General features: G+C 42.5%; 1 protein-coding gene across 7 annotated transcripts in view; it reads left to right on the top strand.

The window, feature by feature from the left end:
* The window catches only part of Ptpn13 (protein tyrosine phosphatase non-receptor type 13), a 192,125-nt gene that overhangs the window by 99,566 nt on the left and 80,011 nt on the right, over positions 1 to 12,548 (top strand). For all 7 annotated transcript variants that reach the window (XM_031337024.1, XM_031337025.1, XM_031337026.1 and 4 more), the window contains 5 exons: positions 2,847 to 2,945; positions 4,096 to 4,177; positions 9,668 to 9,887; positions 11,847 to 11,921; positions 12,036 to 12,204. In XM_031337024.1, the coding sequence (XP_031192884.1) occupies positions 2,847 to 2,945; positions 4,096 to 4,177; positions 9,668 to 9,887; positions 11,847 to 11,921; positions 12,036 to 12,204 (645 nt within the window). The remainder of the gene's footprint in view (positions 1 to 2,846; positions 2,946 to 4,095; positions 4,178 to 9,667; positions 9,888 to 11,846; positions 11,922 to 12,035; positions 12,205 to 12,548) is intronic.

The raw sequence follows: 12,548 nt of genomic DNA on the forward strand, positions 1-12,548 counted from the left end.
CTTGTTCTTCACTATCCTAGGACGGACAGTGTGCTCGTCGGCCGTAGTGTGCCTTGTTCTTCATTATCTTAGGCTGGACAGTGTGCTCATCGGCCGTAGTGTGCCTTGTTCTTCATTATCCTAAGACGGACAGTGTGCTCATCGGCCGTAGTGTGCCTTTTCTTCATTATCCTAGGATCGTCTTTTTAGTTAGTTATGGCCAGTTGTCTGTCTTTCTCTCTTTTGTTTAAGGTTATTTCTTCTCTGTCTCTGTCTCCTTGTTTGCCTCCCTCCCTCCCTCCCTGTCTGTCTGTCTGTCTGCCCATCCCGCTCCCTCCCCCCCAGCATTTCACTCCTGGTTCTGTAAGCCTGGTTCTCTCGATACCCTGTAACCACTCCATTATTCATTAACTTGGTTTTCCTTTAACTTTTTCAAGACAGGGTTTCTCTGTGTAGCCCTGGCTGTCCTGGAACTCACTCTGTAGACCAGGCTGGCCTCGAACTCAGAAATCCGCCTGCCTCTGCCTCCCAAGTGATGGGATTAAAGGCATACGCCACCACCGCACAGCCAATTAAACCTCACTAAAACTCATGGCCACGTGAACCCCCTAGCCCGTAGGGTTTCCTGTCCCTCATCACAGTCACAGGATAACATGTCCTTAGGATCAGGATTTTAGCTACCGTGCTCCCAGGACATGACTAGCTCTTTACTACCAGGCAATTTTCTGGCATCAGCAGCTTGAGATTTCCTCCTTTTTTGTTTATTTTTATCTTTTTCTTTGCCCTCCATTTCTATTAAGAAGAACATGCTTTCTTTTTGCAAAGCCTCTCCCTTGTGTTTTTCCCATTTCTCCTTCCCTTGGCACATTTCCCATCAGTCTTTCTGACAATCATCTGCAACCTCAAAAATGGGCTTTTTGAGAACCACCTCAAACCATGAAGAATCAGTCCACCGGGCCAAGAAGGCTCGCTCTCCTCCAAACCACCAAGCACACAGTCCTTACCACCGCCTCCAACACACAGTCCTTACCACGCCCTCCTTTGACCTTTCCGTTCTGTTGGTGCAATGAAAGTGACTCTTTAAAGGTCCCCTTCCCGTAACCCTTGTTTTCATCCACTGACTCAGAAAGCGTTCTGTGCTTGTTGTACACTGGGAATATGTGGATATAAGGGGAAGCTCATTGGTTTTTTGTGAAAGACCTAGTCTAGTGGCTTAGTAAGAGAGACGGGAGGGACAGAAGCACAGCAGGTAGTTAAGCAAAAGGAGGTGTCTGGTTCAGTTTGTTTGTGCTTAGTTTACAGAGGAATAAAGAAAAGCTGAAACATCAAAGGAAATGGGGTGGGGGGCATTTCAGATGAGAGGAATGAGGGCAGCACCCAGCATGCACTTCCAGTGCCTAAGGACTACCCAGCCACAGGTTTGGTGGTACAGGTGAAGGATTTGTTTGAGGAAGAATGTAGTGATGATTTTTCTATATGAGTTTAGTTTTTAAATTTTGATGCAAGTTTTTTTGTGAAATGAGGTTGAGTCAAAGCTTTGTACTTTTGTGTAGAGTCTCACCACAGTCTCGAAATACGAAGAACCCCTGTTACAATTTTAGTGTGGGATAGAGGATACAATCTTTGAATAGTATCTTGGGGAAATTAGAAACTGTCTTTTCAAGGACTCTAGTTGTAAGGAATTTGAGATTTTTAAATTAAGCAAAAAGAAATACCAAATGGAAGAACTTGGGTCCTGCGCCCAGATCTGGCAAGCTCATTTTCTGTATACTGAGTTATGTTCAGAGCAATGCTGCAGAAAGGAAATTAGAGAGACTAGAGAATCCAGATATGATGGGTAGTGTCCCCACATGACAAAAGGATGCGACTGAACATGGATGGATAATGCCCACCACAGGGACAGTGGGGTTGAAGAACTGGAGATGTGGCAGATCATAGCTGAATAGTGCTCATCACAGGGACAGTGGGGATGAAGAGGGGATGGAACAGAAGTATGTAGAAAGCAGGATGTGGGGGCTGGAGAGATGGCTCAACAGTTAAGAGCGATGGCTACTCTTCCAGAGGTCTGAGTTCAATTCTAAGTACTCAAGTGGCAGTCTACAGATTGTCTATGTAACTCCCATCCCAGAGGATTTAACACTCTCTTCTAGACTATAAGGGTGCCAGGTACATGTATGGTACATAGATCTACATGCAGGCAAAATACTCATACACATAAAATAAACATAAAAAAAAAAGGATTTTTTTAAAGCAGGATTTCAGTCTTAGTCCATGCTTGCCTCTTAGGCCCTGACCCCTTTCAGAGAGCGTTTTCTGAAAATATCCGTGCGGGAGGCTGTCTGGACTCCTCTCTTCTCACTCTGGCAGAAGTGAGCATCCTGTCTTGCATTGTGTGACGTGTACTTACCTCTCCTTCACGGTAAAGTCTCTTACACTGTGTGCTCTCGGGGGTTGATCCCTTATAGTAAGTACCTAACAGGAAACTACATGTGCCATCTCTGTCATGAATGTTGCTCTATAGCATCCAGACTGTCCTAAGAGCTGAGTGTTTTCATTCTCAGAGTGACATCTGCACTGTTACCATAGGCACCCCTCCTCCTTTTTGGGCTGAGTTGCTGGGACCTTGAACTACTTACTTGTTGGCACTCAAACCTAGGCAGTCTTTTCTAGAACAGATACTCCGAACCCATGTGCAGAGCACCTTAACTCTAGAGCCTCGTTTCTCATTTTTCAGATACAGTCAGTCTAGTGAGTGGTAAATTTAAAGCAATATATAAAATGTCCTACTCATCCAAGATTGACTCTGTCTTTTTAAAAAATTGTGTGGCATTGCTAATAAACTTTCTCATTTTTAAAAATTCTTTTAGAGCCAGTTCGAAGATACAAAACTTACCAGAGCAGCGATATCTTTAGTACTTCCAGTGAAAGCCCGTCTATTATTTCCTCGGAGTCAGACTTCAGACAAGGTAAGAGTCATTGATGTGGTAAAGTAGGCACTCCCCCCAGGGTTTCTCTGTATAGCCCTGGCTGTCCTGGAGCTCACTCTGTAGACCAGGCTGGCCTCAAACTCGAAAATCCACCTGCCTCTGCCTTCTAATTTAAGAAGCAACTATTATAGTTTTTAAATAATATTTAATGCTATAGAATATTTGATTTCATTGTGAACCGAGATCGTGTTATTTACTAGAAGAAACTGGTTTTTAGTTGTGGTGCGGCTCAGCCTTAGTACACAGCTTTACTCCAAGAGTTTTCTGCTTGAATACTGTAAACAGGATTAGATAGAGTCAACCATAGGTCAAGAGGCAGAGCAAGCCACCAGTTGACAGGAAGTGAATGTAGGATTGTTAAAAAAAATCCATAGAGAGTAAGGAGGAGTCAGGAGGATGGATAGAGAGACGCACAGGAAGTAGAAGAGAGGGACCTTCAGTTTGGAGGAAGGTTTTGTTTTGTTTTGCATGGCATGGCTGCAGGAATGTCAGCTAAGGAGGAAGGTCATCTGGGTGCTTTCTCTGCCTGTCTGAGCTAGCAGGCTTTTACCACAACATCTGGCTCCTCAGTCTTCCTTGGTAAAATAAATAATTGAGATTTTGTAAAAAAACAAAAAACAAGAAACAAACACAACAACAAAAACACCACAGTTTAAACAAAAGTTGTCAGAATGTTAAGTTTGCAAAATGTTTCCTTTTAAAAGTGTTCTATCAAATAATAAAAGTTTCATAAAACAGTGATAACATTTCATCTTATAGGAAGGAAGTCACGTCTTTAAAACTTACCATGACTAGCCTGGCATGGTGGCACAACAGCTTTAATCCTAGTTCTGAGGAGGCAGAGGCAAACAGATCTCTGTGAGTTTAAGGCCAGCCTGGTCTACAAAGCAAATTTCAGAGCTGAAGGCTACATAGAGAAACACTGTCTCAAAAAGACACAAGAAAACAAAGAGCAACAACAAAAACTAACATGACCCAACCTCAAAAGACTTGTACACCCTGTCGTTCATTTGGGGACATGATTGTGAGCTGTATAAGTTACCTTTGTTCCTGAGTGCCTGAGTTTTAGGTGAGATCACTTTCATATTTTTATCACTTCTATCATTATTATATTTTTATTCACAATTAGTGAGAAAAAGTGAAGCTTCCAAGAGATATGAATCCAGCAGTGGTCTTCCTGGAGTAGATGAAGCTGGCCAGTCACGACCAAGGTATGACTTTGGAAAGCACTGGTTGCTAGTCACATCTGGTTGGTTTTGTTTTTCTTTGGTTCTGTCTTGTTTGGTTTGGTGATCATTAATTACGCTTGGCACTTGACTTCTTAAATTGTCAGTGCGAATGGATATAACAACCAATGTTATGTACAGCATGGCACTAAAAATCTGTGAAACACTAAATCTTTGTTTCTAAGTTTCTGTGTAGCCCTGGCTGTCCTGGAGCTCACTCTGATAATTGATTTGTACCTTGAAAGCCCAGGCAGGCTCAAGTATTCAATGTGAAGTGATTGAATGAATAATTAGATTACCAGTATGTGAGCTATTAAGTAAGAAGTTAATTATTGACTCACGGTTGGCTTACAGAGGTGCTCTGGTATATTCTAACGCCTGTTTAGGGCTGTGTAGCATCCACCTCCATACTGGAATACTTGACAAGCTTCTAATGAGATGTTAGTGTCTGTGCGTTCTAGATCTGGGGCAGATATATCACAGTTATGTAAACTTTGCTTTGTTTAAACTGAAAGAACTCTCCGACAAGTGCTAGATGTGTTGATGTGTATCACGGTCACATAAACACAGCTGCCTTGTCTGAACACAGAGTGCTGATTTCAAATTTATAAAATGACATTTGACATTCCAAATTGGCTTGAAAGTGTATTTCCAAAGCATGAAGACTCTAAACTCACTGTTTATTGCAGATGCTTCAGATTATAGGAGAATCATCTGGAAAATTTCAAATATCTGTCCCTTAGCTAATGACTATGCTAGGCAGTGTCCATACCTGTAAACTGTTAATAGACCATGTAATCCTAGCTGTGTGGTTAAAGCAGTTATTCATGGCTATGGTTCAGACAGTCAAGCTCATATACTAAAAAAAATTACTACTTAATGGTCCACATTTTTTTCTTTCACACCTCTTTTAAATATCTGTAATATTTTTTCTTTGTAGAAAATAATTTTCTATTTACATAATGCCATTTTAATTACTACTTTGTTATGATGAGCTTTTATTATTGTAAAGCAACTTTTATTATTTGTAAAGCAAAGATAGTTCTATCCTCAGTATTACATGCTTTCTTGATGACGCCACAGCATTGGGATGAGCAGTAAGAAGCCAGTGTTAAATTACATTACACTCAGTGCTGAACTGACGGAGAATTTTTTTAGAATTTCCTCCACTATATGTCTGATTTAAAAAAACTCAATCACCCCTTTTTAGCTTCAGTAAAAGAAGAAATCGAGATTAGAAAAAACATTGAGAGTGTGCATTAACTCAGATTTCAGCCTGTTACTTAAGGATACATTTCTTTAAAATAAGTCATCTTGGAAATTGTGTCTGTTTTCTCAATAAAGAATCTGAAACCCATGAGTCATAAGAGACTTAATTTTGATGCTCTGAGTTTTATGTAAGGAAATGTGAATATTAGGGCCACCTTACTTTGCCAACCCATCCTTAAAGGGTAAAGTGTGTTTAGGGACGGGCTTTATCTGCTGCTCACAACAACTAAATTAGATATAAATATGGGGGAGAATTCTGGGACAGGGTGGTCTTACAATGTGCATGTGTTGTCGCACGGAAACTGCTGAACTCCCCCTCCTGCCCACAGAAGTACACGCTGACTAAAATCCTGTCTGAGTTCCTAGAGAAGCAGGCATTCCTGGGTGTGGCCAAGGTTTCTGATGACACCTCACCACGTCCGCACACAGCCAGCAGCTCCTGATTTGTTCTGTTCCTAGCACTGTAGTTTTACATGTTGCATGCATGCTTCCTTATGAGAAAATTTCCATTCCTTTCATCTAGAGTGAAATGGACAAAACAAAGCCAGTGAATGCTGTTGATCTCTGCTGTGGGGTGGGGAAGACACGGACTGGAAACCATGAGTCAGGCGGGGCAGGATGACTCATTTCTGAGCTATCAAAAGTGTCTTTTAGTGACTAAAAAAGATATTGAGAGCTGTTTCCAAAGGCCATCTCTTAGCCTTTTCTTGTGCTTTAGCTCTTGAAGCGGATGCTACCAATTGACTTTTCCCACTGCCTCATATGTCTCTGTGTCCATGTGACTCTCCTCCTTTCCCAGTATATTAACAAACTTTTTTCCTGAGCCTATCAGCAGATAGTGCACTCATTCTCCAGCATTGAACTACTTGTCTAGATCTGGAGCTTGTTTTTGTTTTTGTTTCTGTTTTTGTTTTATATCTCAAATGCTTCCATTCTTAATGAAATGTTTTACATCTATATTGGAAGAAATAAACTGATAAGTCTTTTTTGCTGTTAAGATTAGTTCTAGTTAATGAAATCCGCTTAATGAAATGTATTATTTGAGTTACAACAACTAGACTCAAGTTCTTCGTGCTTTTGCCTCCAGGTGAGGTGAACCACAGGATCATGTTCACACATTCACTCAGCAGCTGCTGGGCATCCCCCACATAGCAGATACTTACACAAATGCAGCTCACCCTGGAGACTCCTAGAGATGAGAGTGGGACAAGGAAACAGTGCTCCACCCTCAGGGAAGCAGGCTTGTCAGAAAGGGGGTTCTGAATCCGGCTTCATGTGCGAGTGTGATCAGAGGAGGTGTCCCTCACGGGGTGACACTGAGTATAAAACTCGAGTGAAGGAGTGGGGGATAGTGTTCTGGTACAGAGGTGTTGAAGTACGGGAGGGTGCTGGGTAGTTTTATGTCAGCTTGGCACAAGCCAAAGTCATCTGAGAAGAGGAAGCCTCAATTAAGAAAATGCCTCCTTAAGACTAGGCTGGAGGCAAGCCTATCAGGCATTTTCTTAATTAGTGATGGCGAAAGGCCCCGCCCATTGTGGGTGATGCCATCCTTGAGCTGGTGGTCGTTGAGTTCTATAAGAAAGTAGAGTAAGCAAGCCATGGGGAACAAGCCAGTAATCAGCACCCTGCATGGCCTCTGCATCAGCTCCTGCCTCCAGGTTCCTGCTCTGCTTGAGTTCCTGTCCTGAATTCCTTCAGTGGTAGACTATTCCTCACCTGGCTTTTGGTCATGGTGTTACATTACAGCAATAACAGTCTTAATTATTGAGAGGGAGACATGTTACCACCTTCCCTGTACTAGTGAAAAAGCCATATGCCCACAACAAGATGAATAAAGGATGTCATACACTAGGGACAGTGGCCAAGAAATCAGGGCCCCAGTGGGTGAGCGTGTCATAGATGCTAAGGGAAGGATTACTTGTTAGGGAAGCACAAAAAGCCAAGATGTAACTTAGCATTACAGTGTCCTGTTGCATGATGGGAAGAGCAAGATGCCAGTCAGAAAGTAGGTAACGCAGATGGCGCAGTCACTGCCAGAGGAAATCCAAATGTGGCTCTTACAGGTTCTGCGCTCAGGACTTGATGCATAATGAGATTGGTAGTTTATAAGGAAGGAGAAATGAGAATGACTCTTAAAGTTATGTCCTTAGCAACTGGTAAATGGCAAGAAGGATAGATATAGGAAGAAAGTAAAATGGCTTTGGTTTAGAACTCTTGAACCAAAAGTGTATGTTACTATCCAAGTAGGGCGCTTGCATTGCTCTTTGTCTCAGTGAGACGAGTAAAGAAGAGTCACCTAGTGAGAGGAGGAGAGAGTATTGGAGCTTTAAAAGATCAGACAGTTCTTCTTGAGGGAGGGCTCAGGGAGGTCCGGGAGCCTGGCTCTCTATTTTGATGGCTGATGAGGCTATATGCAAAGAGTGATTGTAGAGATGGACCTTAGGCCCCACACAAGGTAGGGCAAGAGGAGAATAATGGAGCAATGGTGGAGGAGTGGCCGTGCCTTGAGCCAGTACAAGTCAGTGACTTATCTGACCAGGGAGGCTGGAGCACAGCGAACAAAATAAGACTATAGAGAATATGGAGAACAAAAGCCATGACTTCTGGAGCCCACATGGTCACCTGCTGAAGAAGAGAATGGCTCAGAAGGTTAGAAGACTCCCCAAATCCACATACCATAACCATGACTCATAATGGAAGACTTTGAATCAGACTGACGTCTTTAATGAATGAAGGGAGTGAGCAATAGAATGGAAAACACCTAGAGCACTAGCAGGTGTTGTCCCATCTCGTGCTTATGGGGAGCTGGCTATTTGAAAAGGAGGCGGTAGGTCTGGAGGCTGAAATAAGAATTAAGCATAGGGGTTGAGAAGACAGTTCAGTGGGCAAAGTGCAGTGCAGGCTCAGGACCTGAATTCTAGCCCAAGGATCCCTGACTAAAACCAGGTGTGCCACATGCTTGGGTCTGTGGGGAGCAGAGAGAGGTAGATCCAGGCTCACTGGTCAGCCAGCCTTGATAAATCAGCCAAGTCTGGGTTCTGTTCCAAGTCTGTGTCTCAAAAAACAAGATGGACATCTCCTAAGGAACAATACCTTTGACCTTTACCCACATGGCCACATGTACTCACACAGATGAAAATACAAGAACTAAGCAGAATTTCATTGTCCTTCAGATCTATAGGAAGAAAACAGCCCCTGACTGAGAGAACTACAGGGAAGGCAGTTCTTCTGAGGACTCTGGGGTGCTCCTCAGGAGGGACTAGGGGTGTTTATGGAAGTCTCATTCCATAGGCAAAACTGATGATTAACTCTCTCCACTCAGGCTTCCTCCAGAACAGGAGGGCTGTGAGCAGAAAATTCTAGGACTCTTCCCATTTAGCTTATTTTTCTGGGTCTGTCCTGAACTAGAAACTAGCTTCCACCAAGCTGTCCTTCACAATAAAAAAGCAACAGTTTCCCAAAATCACTAAAGAACTTAAGAACAGTGTATCAGGAGTGAGAGACTCATTCTGGACATCTTGTGTTTTGTTTGTAAAACAAAAAGTTTTCTTTTCTCTTTCTCTTTTTCTCTTTTCTCTTTTCTCTTCTCTCTTCTCTTCTCTTCTCTTCTCTTCTCCTCTCCCCTCTCCTCCCCTCACCCCCTCCCATCCCCTCCTCTCCCCTTCCCTTCCCTTTCATTTTCTAAGAGATGTGACAGGAACTAGATTCAAAGATCAAAAATATCAGAACAAAGATTCTCTGATCACTCTTTCTCTCAGGAAATTACAAAAGATTACTCTCATTTGATCAGGAACTGGACAAACATAATATAATGAATATTATATATATAGATACATAATTTATAAGAGATTTTATATATTATTTCTCCTACATGCCATACTGTGTAATACTCACTCAGGTTCAGTTCCTAGGACCCACGTTAGGTAGTTCATAACCACCTGTAACTCCAGTTCAGGAGTGTGCCTCCACAGGCATGCCTCCACAGGCATGTGCACACAGCTGGTCTAAATAAACTCACACGAGCATACAAATACATACAGTTATTAAAATTAAATACATCTTTAGAAACAATGTTCACATTCCTGATACCTTGTCGTGGAACTTCCTACATTATGGCCTTGAAACACCTGGGTTTTTTTTGTTTTTGTTTTTGTTTTGTTTTTTTTGCCAGACTTTATTTTGCTTTTTCTCTTTTCTCTACACTAGACAATATGAAACATCCCTCGAAGGCAACTTGATCAATCAGGAGATGATGCTAAGGCGACAAGAAGAAGAAATGATGCAGCTCCAAGCCAGGATGGCTCTCCGACAGTCACGGCTAAGCCTGTATCCAGGGGACACAGTCAAAGCATCCATGCTTGACATCTCTAGAGATCCACTAAGGGAAATGGCCCTGGAGACAGCCATGACCCAGAGAAAGCTAAGGGTGAGGCTCTTCTCACGCGCTGTGTCCAAACTTGCTCTTTGATAATCCGTAGTAGGTGTTCTTCAGTGGAATAGCCACAGATGAGCTACCTGTCATGTGGTAAATAACCTCTTACACATGCTCCTGTCTGAGACCCTCGCTAAATTTCAGTGGGTGACAAAAAAATAGGTTTTTAAAAAGATCTGAAAGTAGAAGGAATACTGGTTGGGAAGAGGGTGGGGGCTGGGGAAGGGACAACAGAGAGTAATGGACTGTGGTTCTGGTCAGTCTACACCACATACCTGTACAGAAGTGTCGTGTTGAAGCCCATTGTTGTTTGTAATTAATATATGCTAATAAAAAGATGCTATAGGTATCCTAAAGATGCCTGTAGGTCAAATTGAGAGCCCAAATTAGTTCTCATTAGGATTAGATATCTTGTGTGATATTAAAATCAATATTTATCTGCTTACATTATTTCAGTTTCAAAATATCATTAGGTGGATTTAGCGTGAATGCTTTATTTCTATATGTACCTGGGCATAATTGTCCATGCCTGTTCTCTCTATGTACATTCAAGAGACTGAGTCAGAGGGATCGTGACTTTGAGATTATCTTGGTGACATAGAAATTCCTTGGCCATCCTAGGCTTCACAGCGAGATCATATCTTTCAGAGAAATGGACACATATTTCCCGACATGGTGTGTTGTCCTTTTAGTCTCAGGAGGTTGAAGCATGTTCATTGTCCAGCAGTGAAGGCTGTCTGAGCAGCAGAGCGCATCCATTTCAGGAGAAACACTGGGGGAAAAAAAAACAAAGCAAAGACAAAAATATGAGTAACATGCATGTGATCCTTGTGAGCAACTGGCTTTATTCAACATAATAGGAAGCTGCTTTCTTATAGTAAGAAATCCATTAGCCCATAAATCAAGAGATGATGAGCTATGGAGTTCAAGGCTAGGACAGAAGCAGGAATGTTTTTTAAGTAAATTCCACATCTCTGCTTAGCCATTCGAGTCCTTACTTACTTACTGAGTCTCTTTTTCTGTAAAATTCTATCACCATGACCACCAGTGACATCATCTTATGTGTATGAGTGTTTTCCTTGCATATATGTCTGTACGCACATGCATGCATGCCTAGGGCCGGTAGAGGACAGAATACCACATAGCATCCCTAGAACTGGAGCTTCAGAGGGTCATGAGTGGCCGTGTGGGCTCAGGAGAATTGAGCTGCAGTCCCCTAAAGCAGCAGCCTGTGCTGACTGCCAAGCCCTCTCCGCAGCCCTGCCCAGTCTCGCAGAGACCACTGGACTAAGGCCAGGCTTCAGGTTCTCCCTGCAGTATTCAGGGCAGGCAGGAAAATGCTGTGTCTCACATGCTGATCGGGGATGGCTTTTCTGTCTGCCACATTTGTCTTTAAGTACTAGACGTAACAGTGAAGTTGGACTTCTTTCTCAAGGAGTATTGGAAACATTTCATCACCCTAATCTTTTATATGTAGAATTAATTCCTTAGACACTGTACCATTCCAAAGTTTTTAGAGTGACAATAAAACATAACTAAATGTATTCTAAGCTAAATGGAAGAAGTCTAATGGAAGTTTGCCAGTTAAACATTATAACCAAACCTGTACCATAACGAGGGGATAAGCAGGAATTCGTGCGACGTGATACGGGCTTCACACGTGATGATTGTATACACGCATGGGGGCACGCATGCACAGACCTTTCCCCGCACCTTAGTTTCAGACACCCACATGAATATATACACACACAGGGGTGCACACACCGTAAAAACCTCTGCATAAAGCACACTCTACTTCTGTTCTAAACAAAACTCAGTGTCCTTCATTCAGTTTCTATATTTGTTTTGTAGCCCCTCATTCTGATGTGTGCTTTGTTATTATTACACTGTTGCCTTTTAAAGAGTGACCTAGGATAAGCAGTAAAAATAATATTCTGCTTATATGACTTGCAGAATTTCTTTGGCCCCGAGTTTGTGAAGATGACGGTTGAGCCATTTGTATCTTTGGATTTGCCACGGTCTATCCTTGTAAGTAGTAACTCCAGCTCTGCTCCCCTTAGCAAACGTGTCCAGAGATTCTCTAAAGCAAGTCTAAATGTGCTCGAGTGCTGCTTTTAATAAATACTGTCATCTGTTTGTCAGTTGCAGACCAAGAAGGACCAGCGGAGGAAGGTGAACATAAGGCTTCTGAGTGGGCAGAGACTCGAGCTCACCTGTGACACCAAGACTGTCTGCAAAGATGTCTTCGACATGGTGGTGGCTCACATCGGCTTGGTGGAGCACCATTTGTTTGCTCTCGCCACCCTCAAAGGTATCTCAGTGTTTTGATTCAGAATTCGAAATGGAAAACCTGGCATCAAAATGGCATCCTGTACCTCTTACCAAGCCAGGCCTCATGGGGGGTGGGGGCAGGGGAGGAGAATAATTAAATAAGCAGGTCTGTCAGCACTGAGAAACAGGGACCTAGGGTTTCATTCATTGTGTTTGAGGCTCTTTCTGTATCTATGGAGCTTTTTTTTTTAATGCTTGTGCCTTGAAAATGAGTAGTTCATCCTGTAGAGTCAGTCACCTATTAAGTAAGTAATTAGTACTTTTTTTTTTAAATCCTGGTTTAAAATTCTGAAAAGTAGCCCCAGAGGAGTGGAAAGAGCTAGA

Source organism: Mastomys coucha, unplaced genomic scaffold, assembly GCF_008632895.1.
Source record: "Mastomys coucha isolate ucsf_1 unplaced genomic scaffold, UCSF_Mcou_1 pScaffold22, whole genome shotgun sequence".
NCBI lineage: Eukaryota > Metazoa > Chordata > Mammalia > Rodentia > Muridae > Mastomys > Mastomys coucha.